We start from the raw sequence: 24575 nt of genomic DNA, 5'->3' as shown, positions 1-24575 counted from the left end.
CCTATAAGAGTACCTTTGTCAACCAGCTTTAAGATTTTAAGTGAATTTACCAAAGTCCTCCTGGTTAATCATTGTGGTGATAAGGGTGTGGCTGAGCGATGTTTGTGGAAAGCAAGGCAGTGAGAGTGAGTAAGGTAAGGACCGACACCTGTGAGAAATCACCTCTAACAGCTGTTTTGTGTTTGCAGTGAGAGCGGAGAGGGATTTAAAAGGGCAGTCCAGACCGACATGGGGGAGAGAGAGACACATGAAGCTGTGTGTGTGTGTGTGTGTGTGTGTGTGTGTGTGTGTGTGTGTGTGTGTGTGTGTGTGTGTAGAGAGAGAGAGAGAGAGAGAGAGAGAGAGAGTGAGCAAGAGTGTGAGCGTGAGCGAGAGTGTGAGCGAGAGTGTGAGCGTGAGCGAGAGTGTGAGCGAGAGTGTGAGCGCGCGCGTGCTGAAAAGCAACACGTTTTAGTGAAAATAAAGAGACTTACGTTGGATTGTTATTCGGCTCCGGATTCCTCCTTTTAAGAGAGTTAAGAAGCTTTTTACATGCTTTACAACATGGCTATGCTGGTCAGTCACTAACTTGCATTAACTATCCTGGACCACAATGGAAATTCATACTGATTTAACCTGGACTATTTTTTATTTTATTGTTTTTAACACACAGATGTCATAGATGTGGTGAGATCACAGGCAATGATTTTTGAAGCTGAATGCGCAATTCCATCAAGTCTTCTGAGCTTTGGAGATGCCAAACCACATAATGCTGGACAAATTTAGCACACTTTCTATCACATTTTGTAGAACTGCATCAACCCAATTTTTGACACCCCAAATTTTTGAGCTTGGACAGGGCAAAAGAATCTTCAGTGGAATTTGTTGAAGATGTAGGTAGAGTTCGGAAAAGTTTAGATTACCCATTCAATCTCTCAGTGTTCTGGCCATTAACATGGATAGCTGAAGGCATTTTTATTTTTAATAATTAATTTTATATCATTAACAGAACGTTGAATGTTGAACAGTGTTGAGCACTTTAACATATGATTGGTTTTGCACTTTAAATAGACAGCTTTCTTGATTATACAGTAATAAGACAATCTAGTTTTGTTGCATCACGTTGCCCCACACCACCAGTTACTGAATCAATAAATACCTTTTGTTTCTTAATATTTAAAATTTTTGTTGGTTCATGTAAGATTTATATAAATGCTCATTTGAGCATGAAGCAGTGGCAATATCTCAGGGCCAGCAAAGCCTTCTCTGCTGGCATAACATGGCTAATAAATACATATTTTTCATCCTTTCATTCTCATTGACCTTTATGCATATGTATTTTCAATCGCTTTCCACTCCTAATTAATCTACAAACGAATAGCAAAAAAAAAAAAAAATTATCCATTCAGAATTTATTCCTAGATGCTTACAAGCAAAGTGTGACAACTGTTTCACAAGTCGCATGCCCCAAGCCATGCTTGTTAGCCAAAGCAGCGCGTGAGTCTGAGCTCCACCCTGTCAGGCCTTCAGAATTTCCACAGAATCCCTCAACACTGCAGTGAATAGGCATCTAAAGTCAGATCAGCCAGTCAGATTTATTTATTTGTTCTTGTGGGTGTGGTCTTAAGGATATGTCCCAGTCCAGGCCTACTAGCTGGCCTTGAGTGATGCAATCACGCTTTAAGTGATGTAATTTGAAATCGAAGAGCGTGAGATCTTGCTGAGGAGTCGGCTGTCACCACTGCTGGTATTGCCGTTGAGAAAGAGATCCTTATGGATTTACAAACCTGAGATGTTCTGCGTGATCGTGCGATTGATTAATTAAACAGGAAAGGACTGATTTTCACTTCAAGCAAATTGGTAAGTGCTTTTTGCATTGTTATAACAACATCAGGAGTTTTCTAAGTGTAAATTAAGCTTCTTGAGAATTCAATGTCGAATCAAGTTTTGAAAAGTAACCGTGTACCCTTTATTGCAAGCTAAATTTAAATTGCAAATATTATTAGAGAGATTTTTCTTGGTATTAGACCTCCTTGGTTCTGGCTTTCGTGCGTGGACGTGTTTTTAAAATGTCAGTTGGATTTATTAGTTGACTGCCACGTAATGTATGATGGGCATACAGCGTCTTATTCATTGTGAAACAGTGTTTTCTTAATGGCATGAATCGCACTGAAGGCCTAGACTTAAAATGCATGGGCCGCGGCTGGCACGAAGGTATGATTATATGATTGTGAAAGTTACAGCCAGACGGCTAACAGAAGAAGTCGGATAAACTGGGTTTGTATCAATATACTGAATTAATTTGAATTAATCTTAATAACAGTGTAATTAATTGACAACCAAACAGGTTTAATTACATTGATATTTATCACATATACAAAAGATTTTGAAAAGTGTAAAAAGAATTTTGCTTTTAAACGGAACTGCTTGTTCCATACACACTGCAGATTTTTTGGATATTCATAACTTTTCTAAACATCCTGCCGTATACATTTTCTCTCATCCGCACAGTGTAATGATGAAGGGTTCACACAAAAAAAAATGTGTTTGGAAAAATATGAGACAAAGGCATAGCTCTCAAGAGCACCAGGGTGGGTGAACCCGGGCCACGTACCAGACATCCCTGCTTGTTCAGAATGATCAAAGGAAGTCAGCGCAGGCACGCTAGATATTCAAGTGCCTTCACAGATGGTGATGTTGACACTGGAAGACCTAGCTTTGCTGTAGTTTAGGAAACAGCTCTAGCACTAGGGCCATGTGGGATCTCACTTTTTTCTTTAAAGAGCATGTTAGATTGAGTGAGAGAGAGAGAAAGAGAGGGAGGGGGAGATGAGAATATTTTTCTTTTTTCACAGACCATTGTAAGCACTCAGAGAGGCAAATAGAGAAGTGCAGAGGAGAGCAACAGGCAGTCGTCTCTGGAGAGAGTCTGAGAGCAATGCTCAGTCCACTGACAACAACTCAAAATCCGGACAGTAAGGAAGAGGGAGGTTTTTCATACTGCTGCCTGCCCTGGGGCCTCATAAATAATCTGCCTTCCTCACAGCTATGCTTGGACCACAAACTAAACAAAGGACAAAGTTTATTTACTTCATGTAGTCTGATTTGCACATGGACACTGTAATTCATCTATACCTAACCATCTTTAACCTGCTGGAATCAAGAATAAAATTTACGGTTTCCTCACTGTCCTGTCTTTTTTAACTTGCAGAAGAACAGGAGATTTCCATGCAAGTCTTGGCAAGATGCTGCCAATTTTTTTCGTGACATGGTGGGTTGGGGTGTTCATTGGAATTGTAGGAGGTCAGTCGCAATCTCAGCAACAGTCCCAGACTGAGGACTCAAACCCCTGGAGACAGATGATCCAATGGGAGAATAATGGACGTGTATACAGTCTTCTCAACAGTGGGGCTGAATACGTCCCTGCTCGGGCTCATGAACGAGACAGGAACCACAGAGTTTTTTTAGCTGATGCTCCCAACCGTAGATCACAGGGTGGGAATGTTCGCAGGCAAGCACCTTCTAGAGGAAGCTCCGAGACTTTGAGAGGTCAAACCAGACATCCTTTTGGATTCGGGCAGGTGCCGGACAACTGGCGTCAAGGTACAGCAGGGGCAGGTGAAACAAGTCGCTTCCAGTCATCTCCCAGCTCTCGTTTTAGAGCATCCTCTGGCTCATCCTCCTCATCATCATCCTCTTCTTCATCCTTAAACGTTCCATCTTATCCACAGTACCCATTACCTCAACAGCCTCCTTATGGTTCTCCCTATGACTCAGGTTTGGACAGGGCATATGAACCACCCTTCCGTGGAACGGGGTTTTCCTCAGGCACTAGTGGTGGCTTCACTGGAGGAGGATATGGAGGGGGTGCATACTCTACTGGCATTTTTGGAGAAGGAAGCTATACAGGAGGGGGTCCAGCACCTGACGAGAGGTATCGCTACTTTCCCACTTACAGTCAGCCATACCCAGCCATTCCTGCCCAACCTGAACAGCCATCATTCGCAGATGGATTGGACCACAGATACACACAAAGTCTGTACAATGAGGACTCTCGAGATGCTGGTAATGCTGCAGTACCTGTCTCTAATGGTACACCGACCAGTATAGGGTCAGCAGCATTCCAGCCTGCAGTACAAAGTCCCCAGTACGAGCAGTTCCCACCCTTCGGAAGGCCCCAGCCACAGCCTCCATTCATGCAACCACCTCCACGGAACCCTCTCGTCTCCAACAATGCAGAGAGTACCAGTATCAATGTTGGGAGTGTTTATCGTCCACAGCAAAGAGGTATGGTGCATTTCCATGTCACACACACTTGTATAACATACTTAAGGATGTCCAATCTCTTTGTACATCCCAAATTACCCTGCAGAAAAGATCACCATGACCTGCATGCAATTTCCATGCTGGTCTAGGCTGGGTTATGCTGATTAGGGCTGGTTTGGTGCAGGCCTATCATGTGAACCAACATAGCTATGTTGTTCACAAACAAAACCTGGTGAAGCTGGTTGACCTGTATAGTTTCTCTCTCTCTCTCTCTCTCTCTCTCTCTCTCTCTCTCTCTCTCTCTCTCTTCTGGTAATGCTGGTTAATAGGGTTTGGTAACTAGGCAAATTTTGATCTTTATCAATCAATCCTGATATTGATTCTTAAAATCCCAAGATCTACCTTTTACTTTTAGTTAAAATTTACTTCTTACAAATATTTGACAATTTAACTGCTTAGTTTGCACCCTGTTGTTAGTTTATAAAATTAAGATTTTTGTATTGTACAAAATTAGTTTCCCTGTATAATTTAGGCTGCAGCATTAGCTTATGGAGAATTTATTTAAAGTGTAAGCAAAATGGACATTATATCTAAAACATTTTCCAAACTAATCAGAATCAAATTGAGAGCTTGCGAATCGGAATCAAATAAAATGAGGAAATCTGTATTCAATCCAGCGTTCAAAACACAACATATGCTGGTGACCAACTATACTGTTTATTTATTTTATTTTTTTCAGCAGGACACACTTGATTTGACTTATTCACTTATTTGGTTAGACACAGACCAAAAGGGTTTATTTGCAGATTGTTTTTACCTATTTATCATGCCCTAAAATAGCTACTTCTCATGCCCCAGGTCCCAGGTGTATCAAGTCCTAGGTGTCGATTTTGCATTGTATGCTACTTCAGGCTGACAAAACTTATTATTATGCTGTTATGCTAAGTAAAGTTAAAAACTGAGGAACTACAGTAGGTGCTTCAGCTCTTGCACGGCTGGAAATTTTGGGAAATGTATACACGTGTGGAGCTCATTTCAAATTTTCTCTCTCTCTAAAGGAGTGGAAGTGAGAAAAAAGAGAGAAAAATGTAATTTTTCTGCCATCTCTTTGTTTCCTGGCAGCTGCAAACCCTTTGAATTTGACAATCGCAAAACTCTAAGGGACACAAAGTGCACAAAACTGTGCTCTGTCCTACCATCAATTCACCCAAGCATCATTGATTCCCATCCCACTTTTCATTGTGTTTATGTTCTATCAAATGAGTTGCAAGTTCATCTTCTCAGAGCCTGTGTTATTGGAACCAGGTGTTGTAAATTGTGTGTGTATGAGAATGTGATAGTTGGCGTGTGCGTAGTGCCTATGGATAGGAGAGTGATTCTGCACAAAGAGTGGTCATTGTTTGGAAATTTGGTTCTGGTTTTTGGTGATGACTGCACTGCAGGGGCTAAGAATGAATGACCCCAGTATTTGCCGTAAAGGGTGGGGTGAGGGGCTTAAGTGGTGTGGTTGTTTTGTGGTGGATGATGAACATGGGGAACATGAGGGCTGTTTGGGGGATTGCAGGGTGTTACTTCACCATAAGTTTGTGGTGTAGGGAGATTGAAAGTCCCCAACACACATGGGGTCCATTGCCTCAGGAAACAGAAAGTATTTTGTTAGTTCCTAAATAAAAGTTTGAGTGTGCATATACACGGATGGTTGTGAGGAGGTGGGTGGATGTAGAGTGAGACCATCAGAGCCTCTGAGACATTGCTGGTCATTGCCAAGTGTGCAGGCTAATTTTGAAATGTGAAATGCTCTTTGTCTCTAGCTTCACGCACGATTCACCACCTCAGTTAAAAAAAAAAGTTTTAGGGTAGAGGGAGAGGGGTGTAAACTCAATTCACTGGAAGTTACACATGTGGAAAATTTTAAATTGAGTAATAAAGGACTCAAAGAAATGATGCAATCACCAACATGGAAGAGTTTAGATCTGAGCTCTAGCCTGTGAAAACATACATTCTCTGCAGGACTGAGTCTCAAAATGGCATTCTAAAAAGACAAAAATACAAAAACTGGATTACACTACACGACTTACTATCGGAACAGATTTTAAGATACTAGGCATCACAAGCATAGACTTTGAAAAATCACTACAAGCAAAACTTGGTATCACACACTACCCGACACTCCAATCCGATAACAAACTCATGTGGAAACACTAGGAGCTGCACGGCAGATGAATGGAGATGTATACGGGCTGCTGCTGTTGTTGCGGCTGTTCTGCGTTCTGAGTCATGAAAGACACAGGCCAAGCACATATGGATGCGATCTTGGGTGGTAAGACATGGCCAGTATGGTCTGCAACACGACCCAGGCCCAACGGGACTCGAGAAACCGCCTGGTTCGGGGACGTTTTTTAAGTTTGACTTCAGGTTTGGGTCATGTTCTGCTCTATTTTTCCATTGTTTCTCTATGTAAATACATTCTGGATGGACATCTTTTAACTTTGGACCACGTGTCGCTGTTTCTTCAGCATCTCGCACAGGAATGCCACATTTTTTAGACACTATGTCAAGTTTAAAAGAACTTTGATTTTTAAAAATGCATCTCGAGACACCTGCGTTCTGTTTCATTGGTTGCACTGCATCTAGGTTGTTTTTAACGCAGGTGGCTCAAAGATTAGATGATCTGTTGTTTTCTTCCGTTGTTCTCAAGTTTCAGCGCATGATAAATGTAAGCCAATGTTGTTTTTTTTCCATTCTGCTCTGGGGTGCCGAGGATCCGCTGTTCTTTGTTATAAATGTGTATGTTTACTCTAACAATACTATTATGAATGTTGCCTATGATGCTTACATAAAATACAGCCTACTGCAACAATATTTTCAGTTCAGGTTAAAGTTGTGTAGTGTAATTCAGCCTAAAGTTCCACAGGTGGTCAAAGTTGTTTTAGACATAGAATCCGTTTTTGAGGGTTCAGTGTGTGTTTTTTTAGCTCAGACATTAGCCTTAAGTATTCAGTACTTCATGACAACACTCTGATCTAATTGATTAGCATTGGTCAGCAAAAAAAATGTAAAAAATCTTAAAAATGCAATAGAATGGGGGCCTGGGTAGCTCAGCGAGTATTGACGCTGACTACCACCCCTCGAGTCGCGAGTTCGAATCCAGGTTGTGCTGAGTGACTCCAGCCAGGTCTCCTAAGCAACCAAATTGGCCCAGTTGCTAGGGAGGGTAGAGTCACATTAGTGGTTCTCGCTCTCAATGGGGCACGTGGTAATTTGTGCGTGGATCACAGAGAGTAGCATGAGCCTCCACATGCTGGGAGTCTCCGCGGTGTCATGCACAACGAGCCACGTGATAAGATACATGGATTGACTGACTCAGAAGCAAAGGCAACTGAGACTTGTCCTCCGCCACCTGGACTGAGGTGAGTAACTACGCCACCACTAGGACCTACTAAGTAGTGGGAATTGGGCATTCCAAATTGGGGAGAATGCAATAGAACAGTTTACCGTGAATCTGTATTGCATGAAGGGTTAATTAGACCTAACACACATGGTCTTGTCTCCCACATTCACTGTCACAGAGACTACCAATCTAATGTTAAAACCAAATACCAAGAGCAAAATAATAAAAAAAAACACCTTAACTTACAAATGATAATGACTGAAAACACAATTAATCAATGTTTACTGTACCCTACTCACTGACAGATTTAAATTAAATTCAATTTGAGTCTGATTAACTCTGTACTTGTAAAAATTTTAACCACAGTAAATTTGCTGTGTGATTTTCACAATATCTGTTTAACTCACAAATAATTGCATCCTATTCATCTAATTCAGTGTGTTTGTAAACTTTTAGATTTGCTTTTCATACAAGGAATGTATAATACAGATGAAAAATTTGGAATCTTCTGCATCCCGTGCATGTGCAAATCCATGCATCCACTTTGGTTTATATGTAATCTAGGTGTCATGCAGGCAGCCAGATTACAGAACTTTGTAGAAAAAAAAAAGTGTGGACTTTGTGAAGAATATAACACTCAGGCATGTGATCAGCAAAGGACAAAAAAGCAGGAAAATGTACCAAGCAAAGACTGCGGGGCAGCAAACACAGCCGGGATTTCTCGCTAACAACCACTAGAGGGCACCGTTAGCTCATGCAGTGCAGACTGAAGCAGTCAATGCAGACAGTGTTTTAAACCAGAGACTACATACAGCATTAGGCTATGCGGTATAGTAATCATGCAAGGCCATATTGCGATTTCAGTCTTAATTCAGTCTATAATGCTGCATTAACGGATACCATACCAATGTTTCAGAGGTTAACGTCTGCAGGTTTGAAAGAGTTTTGGATGGTTTTCCTTTAACATGTACTTACTGTAAGTGCTGCTTTTACAGCTGTCAAATAACAATGAATAAAAATGTAATATTACATGTCCTTATGAGAGCCAACCCTTCTACATTACTTGGCTTTTATTATTTCTGGATTGTGTGCATTTAAATTCACAGAGTTCTTACAGAGAGTGGTCTCCAAAAAACTCATGTCCATTTTTATCACGTCCGTAACCAAATTCCCGATCTAAACTGGGAAAAATAACTTGCATAGACTGAACATTTTCTAATGTCTGGACTGTATCTGCAGGGGTATATAATTATACATACAAATAGTTAGATATATTGGCAATTATTGAAGTTAATTTCACGATTTCATTGCAAATTTCACATCAGAAACGCAGGAATTGCAGCTTAACAATTGTGATTTTTAACTTGTCAACAACTGTGGCAGTGATTCAAACCTATTTTATATCCAACTATTTTATATCTCTTTTGAATTAAAGTAAACCTGTCTTACTTAAATGATGTCCTGATGGCAAAAATCAGTAGCCTCCAACTTGCACGTTCTCAACAATGCATGTGCATGATGTAGAAGCAGCAGTGAAGTTTGAGTATGTGAAGTTGCTTCAGTTGAAGTTTGAATGACATTTGGTTGGGTGAAAAATGCTTCTTTAGAATGCTTCTTGTGACAGGACATTGTTGATAAGATATTATCCCACGATTAAATATTAACCCCCTCTCCATTGTATTTTTATTTATTGTTTTTTTTTTTTTTTTTTTTTTTTTACGGATTTACACAATTATGTGGAAAAAACAGCATTTCGGAATAATCCAGAAGAATCACATTCCTGAACACTGGAGAACCACAGTCTTTCACACTCTCTTTACACTGTTTACTAAAGCTGATCCAGGAAACTTTGTGAGGCCTTTAAGTCAGTCTTGAAAAGAGCTTGCAAATCGGATGTGTACACAGTGATGGAGATGGCAAAGCACTCACTGGAAACCCACATCTCAGTGGAGTGGATGAGCAATATTAGCATGTCTGCAATAAGAAGACTGACTAAGGTCATGATGTTTTAAAGAGTAAAAGTTGATCCAAACTCTAAACATGCCTTTAGCATAATGGAGATTAGATCTGGTCTCTTTAATGTTGCTTTGAAAGACTTTCTTCTCTCTGAAAGACAGTGCCTGCAAAGCAGGAAAGCAGATTTAGCATGTTACTAAACTGAATGCTGTCTTCCCTTTAAAGGAATGTTAATGTCCATGTAAAGACATTTGATGCCACAGATTAGATGACAATTTAACTATATTCATAAGATTAAGATTCTAGCCGCCAGGTTGCATTCTTTAACTGTAACTGAAGGTGAAGTTGTTCCACTTGCCCTGTACTGCTTGGCTGAAAGTTGTATGAACATTAGCTGTCACAGCTAGCTGTTTTTCTTTTTTATTTATTTTTCTGTTTTCTAACAGAGTTGGTCCTAGGCCCAATTTGAATCCATTAGGGAAGTGAGCTCATTTTCTTTCACTGTCACCCCTCCCTCATCTTTTGTACTCCTTTTATCCCCTTGCAGCTATGTGCAATACTTTGTTCTTTACTCTGGTAGTATACACTTATTTTGCTTAACCTTGAAACCAGATGAGAAACAACATTTGATCTATTATACTCTGAGGCTTCAGTATTGCCTCATAAAACAACTATTTTTCTCTTGTGTATTGTTTCAAAGGCATGCTTATTTGGACACAGACATTTTTTCATATATTTTGCTTGCTTTTCCATTTAAAAGTATGTAACATCAGAACATTAAAGAACTCCATTTGTCCCCAGAACAGTGTTTTCTGAGACAGAGGTCTTCAACAGGGAGTCTGTGGCAGTACTGCAGGGGGTTTACAATTTTTTGTTTGATCTCAAACTCATGTTTGTGAAAAATTAAAAATATGCATTCAACAAAAATGAAATATGTTAACTTTAATCAAAGCTAAAGTTTAGAAGCTTAGAAGTTCAGCTAAATGTTTCATTGTCCCTCCCACATTAAAATATAATAATAAAATGTAATATAGAAATATGTGACTGTATGTAAATTATGATTATTTTAATGGCTTTGCAATGTAATCACAACAACAAAGTATTCAAATACATTACATATGGTAATTTATGCATGTAATTAAAGGACTTAAAATGTTACATTCAATTTTATTTAATATGTAACAGTGGGCCCCTGCTCCATCTGTCTATTCACCAAGGGCACCTTGGCCTGAAAAGGTTAAAGACCCCTGCACTGTGATTCATTTCAGTGTGTGCGCTTCAGCATTTGTCCTGTTGTTTTTTGTCTGTAGGTTTGCCTGACCTGGTTCCTGACCCGAACTATGTCCAAGCTTCTACATACATTCAAAGAGCCCACATGTACTCCTTGCGCTGTGCTGCAGAGGAGAAATGTTTGGCCAGGTGAGCATGGTCAACTCTCAGTCCTCTATTTCTTTATTATGACTGGCCAAACAAAGTTAGGCAGGCTGTAGTTTACACCCAATTGCGCTCTCACACTCACATTTTCACAACACTTTCAGAATTGTTTACACCCCTCCATCCAATATCAGTGTAGACAACTAAACTAAAGGAAGCAAGATGTTTGTGGAGAAAATAGCAAATCCTAAGTGCAAGAATATGGGTGGTGCACATCTTAGAAATTCCAAGGTGCTGTTATGAGCTTATTTCATACATAGTTTTTCCATTACTCTATGCTTCAGTACCTTGTTAAACTTCCTTTCTCTATCCAGCTCAGCCTACAGTGATGATACCACAGACTATAATGTCAGGGTTCTTCTGCGGTTCCCTCAAAGAGTGAAGAACCAAGGGACAGCTGATTTCATGCCCAACCGACCTCGACACACCTGGGAGTGGCACAGCTGTCACCAGTAAGTTCAAGATCAAGGATCTCTATAACCATGTGTGTGTGGCCATAGCTATCCATTTATGTGGTGATCTAAAAATACATCACAAATAGAATGCTTGTACGCCATCCATTGCTTTACAAAGAAACTCAAATGTTTTCGTCAGATGAGGAAATGAACAATCTTGCTGCATCACTGCCCATTGAGTCAATGACTTCACAGGCAGCGTTTTATATATGAAGGTGCATCCTACTGACACGACATGGTTTCAGATTCCAAGGTACCATAACGTCATGTCTAATGATCTAAAACAAATTCAAGTGAGGTTTCGAGTTTTGACATTACCAAGCAAATTTTTAGTAATTGTATAATAAATATTCTTATTTCACAGTATAAATGGAGTCATACGTTGAAAGAAAAGGAAGGAAAAAGGGACATTTATTAACTAATTTACTGCATTCAACTACTTCATTAGATGCCATTTTTAATCTTTCAAGCAACTACTGAATCACAAGCACAAGATTTTCGCCTGTAGCTGAGATAGCATGCTGAAACCAAGATAGCATTCAGAGAACAGTCAAATGGTTTTATACTTTAGAGACTGAAGGATTCTAACTAAAATGAATGCATGCTCATATTGAAGTGTGGGTCTATAGTCTAATGTTATACATTCAAATTCTGACATTCAGCTTCTTCAAAACAATACTGGTAAAATAAATGAGAAACAGTGGTTCTTATAGCACATAGGTTATGAAATAAGTGCATTTACTGCTCATAAAGAACCAAGGCATTTTCATACAAATGCTTCTACTGTAAGTGTTAATGCACGTGTCCTTCAAACACAGACTAATCCAGCCAACTCTCATAGTTCAGAATTAAAGCTCCATTGTTTCACCAGACATCAGACAAGTGTAATAAAAGATTTTTCAAGATGATAGCTCAGGGTGCTTCACAAACTTGCATATCTGTAGCTACAAATCAATACAGTTCTGAGCCTGGAATGATTTAAGGTTCCAAACTGACAGCATTTCAATTGTTTTGGAGAGGATCCGAGTGTGATTGGCATGTTTATACATGCCTAATCGAACCAAACTAAGGGAGAAAATGCACCAGGTTCTGAAACAAATAGTTTAAACAAGCCAGGTGTGAAAAAGCCCTAAAAGTGATCTCTGAGTACCATTAGTGATGGCTGAAATGACAGCTGCCAAAGAAGTTGAAACTGCCATCAGCATTTCAGTGCATTAACTGCTTTGATTTCTCTGTACATCTACTAAGAGGGAGGCTTACGTCTTTCTACGTCAACACTAAATGACCCTCCATCTCTGATGTAAGAGCTCAGGATAGTTTATGGGTCTTAAGGCATAATCTCTAACAGCTGAAGGTGCGAGCAGGAGACTGGTATAACAACAGCACCAAAACAGCATCGCCTAGTTACATTCAAAAAGTATTTTGATTACCGAAGAGATTACTTTGCATTTTATTGTCATTTGTTTCATTTAATATTTAGTCCTTTCAGATGGAAAACATTTATCCATATAAATGATGCGATCAAAAGTGCATTTGAACAGCGGTGAAACACTTTCTTATGATGTGTTACATTCATACGAGCAGACAGAGAAGTAAGTTTGAAGTTTGGAGGTGAAGAAATAGAAATAAACCTTGTGTAAATTGTCAGCTTTACACTAAGCTAAAATGCTATTTCTAGCCATTTTACATGCACATGTTACTAGGCAAGATCATATTTTTTTATCAAGAAAATTCACGTTAGATCAATTTCTTTTTTTCTAGTAAGACCTTTGATATTAGGGCAAAAATCGTATTCTTGATAATAATTTTTGTATTGTTTTCCTGTAAAAATATCTTTAATCCTTAAAACAAGATCAATTTGATTTATCTTGTTCTAGAAACAACACTGCATGTGATATTTAGGTTTTTCAAAGAATGAATTTTTAACATGTGTATTTTGTCTTACTGTACTGGCAGAGCTTTTACAGTCAAAACAAGTGAAAAATACCACTGCTGATACGTTACTGACCTTAAGTAATCTAAAGGAATATGTTACAAATTACATTTTACAGCATGTATTCTGTAATCTGTAGTGGAATACATTTCAAAAGTAACCCTCCCAACCTTGCATATAATGTCAAACCATGGTAATGTCATGGTGCTTTTTGTGAATTTGTGTACTGTTTTGATACTATTTTGGTTGGAAAATCAAAATATCTTTACCTGCAGGACTGAGTAGTTTACACACTGCAAACACAGGTGTTTAAAGTAGGCTAATGACCTTCATCACTGGCAAACGGTGCAGGTTTTGTTTAGTTGAATTACAGTAAGTAAATAACTTCATTCAACACTCTTCTTGTTCTCTGTTTTCTAAAGTATCCCAATACTGATTTATGGAGAGAGAGAGAAAGAACTCCAAACAAATCAATCCGTGAATGAACTGTCATGATTCTGAATGAACCGCGAAATGATTCAGACCATTTCGCTCACACATTTGACTATGACTAATTCACTGAGAACCGACTCAAAGAGTGATTCATACACAAATCGAATATCGTAACGTAGTTCGATTAGCAGCCAGCAGATACCTAAATGTAACATTCAGTGCCTTTGAAAGGACATATTTTAAGGCTGCCTTTTCTTTTGGCCAAGAGTTTTATTTTAAGGATCCATTTCTCTTTACGGGCATTTTATTCGCATTTCAGTTAGGCTCGTATTAGTCATTAATGCATTCATAAAGATAATGATACATATAACATTATGGTGTTTCTGTCGTGAACGAATCGGTGTGTTTGAATGTGTCTTTGAATGAATCGGTCATGAAGGACTCGTGTTGTTAATGAATTAGATGAGTCAACGATTCAATATATCACTCAAAACATTACTCATTTGTCGCCGCCTACTGTCTTAAAAAGTTATCTGCAAAAATATATTCAGAGTACACAAAGCTTGACTGAGTCACTGGGGTGAATCAAAATCACCACCATTCAAAATTAGGAAAGATAAGTGATTCTACAACCCCAGTTCCAAAAAAGTTGGGACAGTATGAAAAATGCTAATAAAAACAAAAAGGAGTGATTTGTAAATTATATTCACTTTTTGATATATTGAAAGCACTACAACTAAACATTATAATATGTTTTACCTTGTGAATTTCATTTTTATTTTATTTTATTTTATTTTTTTATGTACAGTCCAAAAAAGTTGGGACTGTCGAGTGTTTATGTTTACCATGTGAAACACCACCATTTCTTATAATAACACTTATTAAGCATTTAGGCACTGAAGACACAAGTTTGTTAAGTTTAGAAAGTGGAATATTCCCCCATTCATCTATTATGCAGGTCTTCAGCTGCACAATTGTACGGGGTCTTCGTTGCCATATTGTGCACTTCATAATGCACCACACATTCTCATTTGGAGATGATCAGGGCTGCGGGCAGCCCAATCTAGCACTCTCACTCTCTGCTTATTCGGCCAGTATGTGCTTTGAAATTGTCCTGCTGAAAATTCCGGGACGTCCCTGGAAAAGACGTTGCTGGATGACAGTATATGCTGCTCCAAATTTTTACATATCTGTCTGCATTAATGGTGCCCTCACAGATGTGCGAGTTACCCATGCCATGGGCACTGACACACCCCTGGCCCATATAGACACTGGCTTTTGGACCTGACGCTGATAACAGCTTGGATGGTCTTTCTCCTCTTTGGCCGGGAGAACACTACGGCTATGTTTTTCAAAAACTATTTGAAATGTGGACTCATCGGACCAAAAAACACAGTTCCACTGTTCTACTATCCATACAAGATGAGAAGTTGGCAGCACTTCTGGACAGTGTTGATGTACGGCTTCTACTTTGCATAGTAAAGTCTTAACTTGCATCTGTGAATGCAGCGGCGAATGGTGTTGACTAACAAAAGTTTACTAAAGTAATCCCAAGCCCATGTTCATGATATCCATTACAGATGAATTATGTTTTTTAAGACAGTGAGGGATCAGAGATCAGGCACATTCAGAAATGGTTTTCGTCTTGCCCTTTACACACCAAGATTTGACCATATTCCTTGAATCTTTTAAATATATTGTGCACTGTAGAGGGTGAAATGCCCCAGATCCTTCCAATTTGTCTTTGGGAACATTGTTCTCAAAGGGCTGGATTATTTGCTGAAGCATCTGTTGGCAAATTGACAAGTCTCGAATGATCCTTGCTCTTGAAGAACTAGGCTGTTTTTGGAGGCTCCTTATATACTATGACACGATTGCCTCACCTGTTTACCATCTCCTGTTTCACATTGCCTTGCTATTTTAACTCGTCAAATTGTTATTAGTCTTAAATTGCCCGTCTCAACTTTTTTGGAGCGTGTTGCAATAATCTGATTTGAAATTACTGTACATAAAAAAACAACAACAAAATAACAGTGAAATTCACAAGGTAAAATATAATATAATGTTTAGTTGTAGTGCTTTCAATATAGCAAAGGGTGAATATAATTTACAAATCACTTTTTTTTGTTTTTATTAGCATTTTTCATACTGTCCCAACTTTTTCAGAATTGGGATTTTATTTATTTTTCATTCTTATATACAGTATTATTCTGTGTTTTTGAATATAATATGTTAACAAGTGTAGCGGTTAGTCACAAATTATTCAAACTTCATTCAAGGATGAGGGATTCAGCCCTATCTGTGGCATTAATTGATCAATGATGAACCTGACCATTTCATTCAGGAGCCAATTTTTGTCCGCAAAGCCCATTAACTCATAGAATGATTTAGATACCATTACCTTATTGTTTAGCCATGTATTAACATCAGAGAACGCACTATGTCTTGATGCCAGTCCTAATTCAAAATAAAATGTTATTTTATCAATCATCTCCATTCTGTTAATCCAAGATTGCTGTGGCCATGCATGCCTGTTTTACTTATTAAACTTGTGGCCATGAGAAAATAATGTTGTTCCCTCAACATGGGATCTTGAAGCCACAAATTTACATTGCATGGCGGTGATATAAGGATGTTGTTACCTTGACAAAATGATCTTGTGGCCAGTAATATTGTGCATTTGTATTGTTTAATTTATAACTATGTTCCTATAATTAGTATGTGTACTCTTGTGTACAATTTGTTATTTTCTTTAAAAAAAAATAAAAGAAGAAGAAAAAAGGCCGATAGGTCACAACAGTGGCAGCGTTTTACAAAATGGAGTTTTTATTCCATAAGTGGGTAGCGGTGAGGTCGGAACAGTGCAAAGTCATCTGACCAACTCTTTCTCCACAGACATGAGCATCAAGTGACTTAGTCTCTCATCACCCATTGTTGTCCTTAGATACATTTTTGCTTGTTTAAGGGCAGAGAAAAAAACGTTTGTTGGAAGATGTTGTGATCGGTAGGGTCAGCACGATTTGGAATAGTTTTAACAACTCATTGTACTGTAGGCTACAGGCATAGACTGCAATTGAATTAAATCTGACAAAATGTTGTTGTCATTTGTTGGTTTGTCAGTACACTTTAAAAAAATCCTTGCAGAGCTGACCTGGGACTCAAGGATGACTTCATCAACATGTGCAGCGTAGTAGTTTGCAAATGCAGCCATTTTCAATGAATCCAAGAATAAAGGTGAGCTTTTGTCAAAGGCCTCTAGTGACTATAAGGGCATCATTGTCACTGAACCGGTGACTGAATTCTGCAAAAAAACGTTTTGTGTTGTCCACTCCCATGCTTTCTCTAGATCCAGTTGCTGAAACTGTAAGATACCCACTCAAGAGTGATGACACTTTCTGTAGTCTTGCTGGTTGGGACTTGGATACTGTGGCTGCATACTCAGGTGAAACACCTAGTGTGACAGCAAATTTTTTTGCCTTTTCTAACACGGCCTCCCATTCAGTGTCAGATTTGATGGTCTCAAGGTGCTCTTTGGTACTTCTGATCAGAGCTATTGCTTTGAGCACAACAAGGCAAGACTCCTGCAGCTGTTCAGACAGACCAAATGTAATAGCTAATAAATTTTTGACAATGTGAAGATTGACAACAGAATTGTTTGACTCCAATTTTGCCTTAAGTTCAGCAGCCTCGACTGACCCATCATTCTGTGCCGCACCAGTTGAATCCAAAACTCAAAAACTCATAGCGCAATACTAGTTTTTGTACCGCTCTGTACCAGTACAGCCACCGAGTTGTGCATATCCATTCCAGCTGTAGAACTTTTTGTCCCAGGTGCTTTTGCACATCAGTTAACATTCCGTGCCTTGTGTTACTATTTGACAGTGTAAGTGAATGTTTATAACATTTGCAGCATGTCGAAAAAGTCTGACAGTTCTGGAATATTCCTAATAGTGTTCACAAGAACCAAATTCAATCTGTAGGCATGGAAATGAGTATAAGCTGCATGGGGTACTTTCTCCTTAATTTTATCCTGAACTACATTGACTGAACCTCGCATAACACTTGTTAACAATAAACGTAAAAAGTGAATCTGCAGAGAGGTCTTGCATATGAAAAGCTCCTAGAGCATGCTCTTTAATTTGACCAGAGTGTACATACCACAAAAGAACTGCAAGCTGCTCCTTCTTTGACAGGACTTTGGTTTCATCCACCAAAAGTTTAAAAAAAAATTGGCCTCTTTAACTTGTTAACAATTGTCTAACAATTTTGTTCCCAAACACTGTGATGAGATCATTCTGACTGTCCTTTGAGGTATAATGTCCATATGTTCGCTCCATTCTTGCTCTCATCGCACTGTCCATTTCTCCAAAAACATCAATTAGTTCACAAAAATATCCTCAGTTGTTTGACTGTTTCCGCTCATCAAGCCAATGGAAGGGCAGACCTTGACGGCCCAGGTAACTTGCTGCCCAAAGCAAAGTTTTCACTTGAGCTTGATTTTCGTTCACCTCTGCAGATCTGTTGTTAATAATAGCTGTTGCTATTGATGACTTTTTACCTGCACATACATCCTTGTAATCTGCCCATGCCTTCGCTGCATCCCTGTGTCGAGGCCGCTCGGTGTGTTCTCTTAACTGTGAATGCATGTTTTTCCAGCATGTAAAAACCCTCTCTATGAACGGCCGAGCTCCACTTCTTTCTCCTGGCCCAAGTGACAAACCACCAAAATGTCGACAGGCAAAGCAAAAAAACAGCATCATCTGAAATGGAATATTCAATCCATTCATGTATTTTGTAAAGCTGTGACGAAAATCATCCCCAATTCGGACTGGAAAATTTAATAGCTGCAGCTGCCTCAGTGCTTCATTTTTAGTTTTGGTGATATCTTTGATTGTGTTGTAGCTAATGCTGGTTGATGACATAGAGACATCCATTGGAGGATTCGTTTTAGAAACTTTAGATGACGTTTCGCTGAAAGTACTGGTACAGTCTTCATTTTTTTCACTGCTGCTCCCACCATTCTCCTGAGCACTATTTAATTTCTTTATTAAAAAAAACATCCAGAGAGGATTGTTTAGGCCTGCTTCTTTTCATTTTACTTCAGTATGTTGACAGCTAATCAAAAAAGATTAACTGATGCAATTGACTGAGGCTGCGCAATAGTAGTGTTCTGGAACTGGAAGTAAAATCTTGATTTATCCACAGAGAAAATTATTAGTATTATTATTTTTGCAATAATGTATACATCTGGCTTGAGGGCTGAGGTGAGGTTGTTATGTATTTTATATGCTCATGTAAAAACTGCCATTGTGATTTCAACTTCATTAAAAAAAATCTTATTTAATTGCCAAAAACCCCACTAAAGGACTACACTACCCACAATCCTGAAACAGGATCCAATCAGAGAAGTCGCCTTGAAAACAGCACTCATCATCGGAGACCTCCCGCTACCATAAATCATCACTATTAACAGACCCTTCCTGCCAATGTCATGTTCAGATCTGTTCTATAAATAATTGGATTATCTATAACGAGCATTTCATGAGCTGTTTATTACCCCTTTTTTGTCTGAATGCTAGGGTATGGCAATTGCCATATTCTGCCATACGCAAACGCTGCCCTACTGCTAAAATTACGGAACACAGCCGATTGAAACGGTTTTGCCAGTTAATACTCACAGAGCCCTACGAATAGGGGAGCCTACAAGCTTAGGATAAAATTTTATAATGCTGCGATCCCATTGATATTCTATGGCGGTACACTGGCGAGAAGACAAGAGGCCGTTCTTTCTGAATGGATGTCTATGTAGATACTTCAGTGTGCTGAATAAACTGCTTTTGTGAAGAAACAGTTAACACTTAACGAATTGACCACCTGTCCGATAATCTTAAACATTTTTACATGATTAACTATGTGTGGAGTTTACTACGATAAATTTACATTTTATAAGAGAGTCACAGCTCTCGCCTTTGCTAGAGCTGCGGAGGTTGTTATTTCAGTAATTAAAAGACCCCCAGCCACAGGAACAGTGCAGCTTGGGTGATTTAATGGACAAAGTTTTCATCAGTCTGTCTCCCCTCTGTGAACTTGCCCCTTTGGCGAGGGACAGGGAAGAAGAGGAAGAGGATTATGATGATGATTGCCTTTTAGAGGATGATGGCAAAGAGGATGAGGACACATAGTTCATCTCAAAAGGATTGTTTAGTGTAAGTTCTGACCTCATTCCCATTCTTGGGTTGACGTCACTTCCTGTTGCTGCTGGCGCTTAGCTCGAGTCTGTATTTGTTGCCTTGCTAGCTTTTTTAGCATCACTTATCTATCTGTTTCCAGCATTTAATCTCTAATATCTGCCATTTTTCAGCACACATTAGATTTTCCCTCACATTATTCTCTTATCGCGATTCAACTGCATGCATTTTTCCACGTGCATCCGCTTTCTATATTTATCACAATTAAACCGTGTGCATTTTACAGCGTGCACCCGTTTCCTCCACTGTGTTACACGGATTAATGCATTGATCTCAAAGCACCGTTTATCAAGAACAACCATAACAACAAACAATTGCTTGAGGGATTCACATCGATCTCAAACCTTCGCCGGTTAGGAACAACCAACAACAACAAGCAACTGTGGTAAGTCATGACTTCCGCTCATATTATTGCTTCCTGCATTACATGCCACATGTTTACTACAGCTTCTTCCGTCAGCAGTGAGGGATTCAAATGCGATAAATGTAAGGAAGAAGGCTGACGGACAAAGTTAATGAGTTAGAGACCCTCATCTGAAGGCTAGTGGAGGTCAGTGAGAAAGAGAAGCTGGTAGATACTGTTTTGGATGCGGGTAGAACAGCGAGCAAGCCCCCGCAGCAGGGTGTTTGGGTGACGTCTTGGTGGCATACTCACTCAGCGACACCACTCTCCCGTTCCTGTTTGGGTTTACAATCGATTCTCCCCACTCAGTGATGCACCCACTGAGAATCATGTTGAAAGACCCTTGGTCATAGGTGATTATATTGTAAGGAACTTGGAAATAGACACTCCAGCCACCATCATTAAATTCATCTCGGATTACAGAGCTTCTGACATCAGATCAAATTGATGTTTAAATTTTAAATCAAATCAAAAAGTGCTGGCTAATGCTAAACGTAGATTTTCTAAAATTGTTATTCTTGTTGGCACTAACGATGTACAGCTTTGCCAGTCGGCGATCACTAGAGATAATGTTAAAGAGGTGTGTGAACTTGCAAAAATTATGTCAGACACTGTAATATGCTCTGGCCCCCCTCCCTGCTCATCGTGGTGATGAGGTTTATAGTAGATTAGTGTCACTGAATGGCTGGATGTCTAAGAGATGTCTGGAGAATAGCATAGGATTTATAGACAATTGGAAGAGTTTTTGGGGTAGACCTGGCCTGCTAAAGAGAGACGACTCCATCCCTCCAGGGAAGGTGCCATTCTCCTCTCTAGTAATTTGGCTCATAGTCTTAATAGTGATAGTATTTGACTAACTGGAGCCCAGGTCAAGAAGCAGACAAACTGGCTAATCTGAATGTCTGCAAGCTGCCTTGAGACATCACACAGGTCACATAAACTACAACACATAGAGACTGTATTACCTAGATATCATATAGAGACTGTGTCTGTTCCCGGAACTACCAAACACAAAACCCTCACTAAATCATTTACAAAAAAATTGATTAAGGTCAAACTTTAAAAAAAAAAATGAAGATAAACATCATATAAATATAGGGCTACTAAATCTCTTTCAAAGAAAGCACTAATTGTACATGAAATTATTACAGATCATAGTTTGGATGTGCTCTGTTTGACTGAAACCTGGCTTAAACCGGATGAATATATTAGTTTAAATGAATCTACTCCTAAGTTATTGTTATAAAAATGAGGGGTCGAGGAGGAGGTGTTGCTACATTTTACAGTGACGTTTTTGGTGTTACTCAGAGGACAGGATATAAGTTTAAGTCTTTTGGACTAATAATGCTTAATGAAACACCGTCAGATATAAATAAAAAATCTCTGTCGTCTTTTGCCCTTGCTACAGTATATAGATCACCCAGGCATTATTCTGATTTCCTTGGTGAATTTGCACATTTTCTATCAGATCTAGTAGTTACTGTAGATTTGTAGAATTATTGGTGACTTCATTCCCATAGATAATGAAAATGACACATTGGGATTAGCATTTAGCGATATTCTAAACTCGCTTGGAGTCAGACAAAATGTGACAGGACCAACTAATCGCCATAATCATACGCTAGATTTAATTATGTCATATGGAGTTGATGTTGATACTATAGAAATTCTACCGCAGAGTGATGACATCTCATATCATTACCTCATCTCTCGTATGCTGCGATCAGCTAATGTTACTCAATCTACACAACGCTATCATTCAGGTAGAACAATTCTTTCGACCACTAAAGATAGCTTCACTAATAACCTTCCAGATCTATCTAATACACTCAGTAAGCCCCAAAGTCTAGAAGAACTTGATGAAATAACAGAAAATATAAATACAGTCTTCTCTAGCACTGTTGATAGTGTCGCCCCCCTTCGATTAAAGAAAATTAAAGAAAAAGCCCTGCACCATGGTACAATGATTACACTCATGCTCTCAAGAGAGCAGCTCAGAAAATGGAGCTCAAGTGGAAGAATACAAAATTAGGGGTATTTTTTGGTGCATGGAAGGATAGTGTCTGTAGCTACAGACAGGCACTAAAAGCTGCCAGGTCAGCATATTTTAGCAAACTCATAGAAAGTAACCACAACAATCCTAGATGTTTATTCAGTACTGTGGCAAAATTGGTTAGGAATAAAGCCTCAACTGAACCAGATATTCCGTCGCAGCACAATAGTAATGACTTCATGAATTTCTTTACTGGTAAAATTGAAATAATCAGAAATAAAATTGGAATTATGCAGTCATCTGTCACAGTACCTCAGTGTAACAGGGTTTAAAATGGGCAAGGAGGAGGCAGGAACCGGCTGAACAGTCAAAATAATGTTTAATGAAAACTTAAAAAGACATAAACATAAACACACACGGCAGCTGCGTGTGGCTCTCTCTCTCCCGAACTGCCGCATCCAGCTGCATTTATCCCTCTCCTCAGCTGATTAGCCCAATTGGGGGTCGGGCATGCATAGTCATGGCCTGGCCCCGCCCTCCTCCTCGTCACACTCAAAAAACAGTCTCTCATAATTTTCCTTACGTGCAACTTCAATCCTTCGCTGTCATAGTCATGAAGAGCTAACAAAATTTATTGAAACATCAAAAGCGACAACATGTATGTTAGATCCAATATCAACTAAGCTCTTAAAAGAGGTATTCCCTGTAATCTCAGAACCTCTTCTTAATATTATTAACTATTATTAGCTCGGTGAGATCCTTAGGACATGTCCCAAGAACCTTTAAAATGGCAGTTATCAAACTGCTTATTAAGAAGCCACAACTTGATCCTGGAGAATTGGCTAATAATAGACCGATTTCAAATCTCCTGTTTATGTCGAAAATACTAGAAAAGGTTGTGTCCTCCCAATTATGTTCATTTCTTCAGAGAAATAGTATATATATGAACAATTTCAGTCAGGATTTAGGCCACACCACAGTATAGAGGCTTCACTTATAAGAGTTACTAATGACTTGCTCTTATCATCTGGTCGTGGCTGCATTTCTCTTCTAGTGCTTTTAGATTTTAGTGCTGCCTTTGACATGAGGCAAGAGGAGGCTAGAGATTTATGTTGCCAATTGTGGACTTGTATTAGCATGGTTTCAGTCCTATTTAGCAGACCACTACCACTTTGTCTGTGTAAATGAGGAATTGTCAAATTAAACAAAAGTTAAGTATGGAGTGCCACAGGGATCAGTTTTAGGAACTCTGCTTTTCTCCTTATATATGCTTCCCCTGGGAGATATTATCAGGAATCATGGAATAAGTTTCCACTGTTATGCCGACAATACCCAACTTTATATTTCATCAAAACACAACGAAATTTCACTATTCTCCAAATTAGCAGAGTGTATCAATGAAATCAAAGAATTGTTTGCCAGAAGTGTCTTCTACTCAATTCTGACAAAACAGAGGTACTAGTTATTGGACAAAAAACCTCTAAAATAAGCCACTAAAATATAATTTGACTCTCGATGGATGTACTGTTACATCGTCTTCAACAGCGAAGAACGTAGGTGTTATATCTGATACCAATATGTCATTTGAAAATCAAATTTCCAATGTTTGTAAATTACGACACATGCTTTCTGTTGCTGATGCCGAAAAGCTAATTCATGCGTTTATGACCTCAAGACTAGATTATTGTAATGCATTACTGGGAGGATGTCAAGCAAGTTCAATAAATAAACTTAAATTGGTTCAAATTGCAGCAGCCAGAGTGCTGATGTAACATTGTTGCTGGCGCTGACAATGATGAAGATGATGATGATGAATAGAAGAACCCAAGTGCAATTATATTTACATAAAGTGAGAACCAATAAACCCAAACTATAAACATGAACATAAACTTGACTTGACTAGACATAACCTTGACTTGACAATAAACAATGACTATGTGACCAAACACAACCAAAGTTGCATTCAACAATACCTGACAAAGCACAATGGGAAAACACGAGGGCTTAAATACATGGACATGGGAGAACACATGACAAAGATAACAATGAACAAACAGAACTGATAACAGGATAACAAGACAATAA

At 39.0% G+C, this 24575-nt stretch overlaps 1 protein-coding gene across 4 annotated transcripts in view; it reads left to right on the top strand.

Moving 5' to 3' along the window:
* Positions 1–2856: 2856 nt before the first annotated feature.
* Positions 2857–24575, top strand: part of LOC127455687 (lysyl oxidase homolog 1-like) — a 39611-nt gene continuing 17892 nt past the window's right edge. For 3 of the 4 annotated variants that reach the window (XM_051723735.1, XM_051723736.1, XM_051723738.1), the window contains exons 1-3: positions 2857–4266; positions 10903–11011; positions 11341–11478. In XM_051723735.1, the coding sequence (XP_051579695.1) occupies positions 3225–4266; positions 10903–11011; positions 11341–11478 (1289 nt within the window). In that variant the 5' untranslated portion in view covers positions 2857–3224. The remainder of the gene's footprint in view (positions 4267–10902; positions 11012–11340; positions 11479–24575) is intronic. The other variant, XM_051723737.1, reaches the window with a different exon arrangement.

This window comes from Myxocyprinus asiaticus, chromosome 18, assembly GCF_019703515.2.
Source record: "Myxocyprinus asiaticus isolate MX2 ecotype Aquarium Trade chromosome 18, UBuf_Myxa_2, whole genome shotgun sequence".
Classification (NCBI taxonomy): Eukaryota; Metazoa; Chordata; class Actinopteri; order Cypriniformes; family Catostomidae; genus Myxocyprinus; species Myxocyprinus asiaticus.
This window is presented reverse-complemented; position numbering and strand designations above follow the sequence as displayed.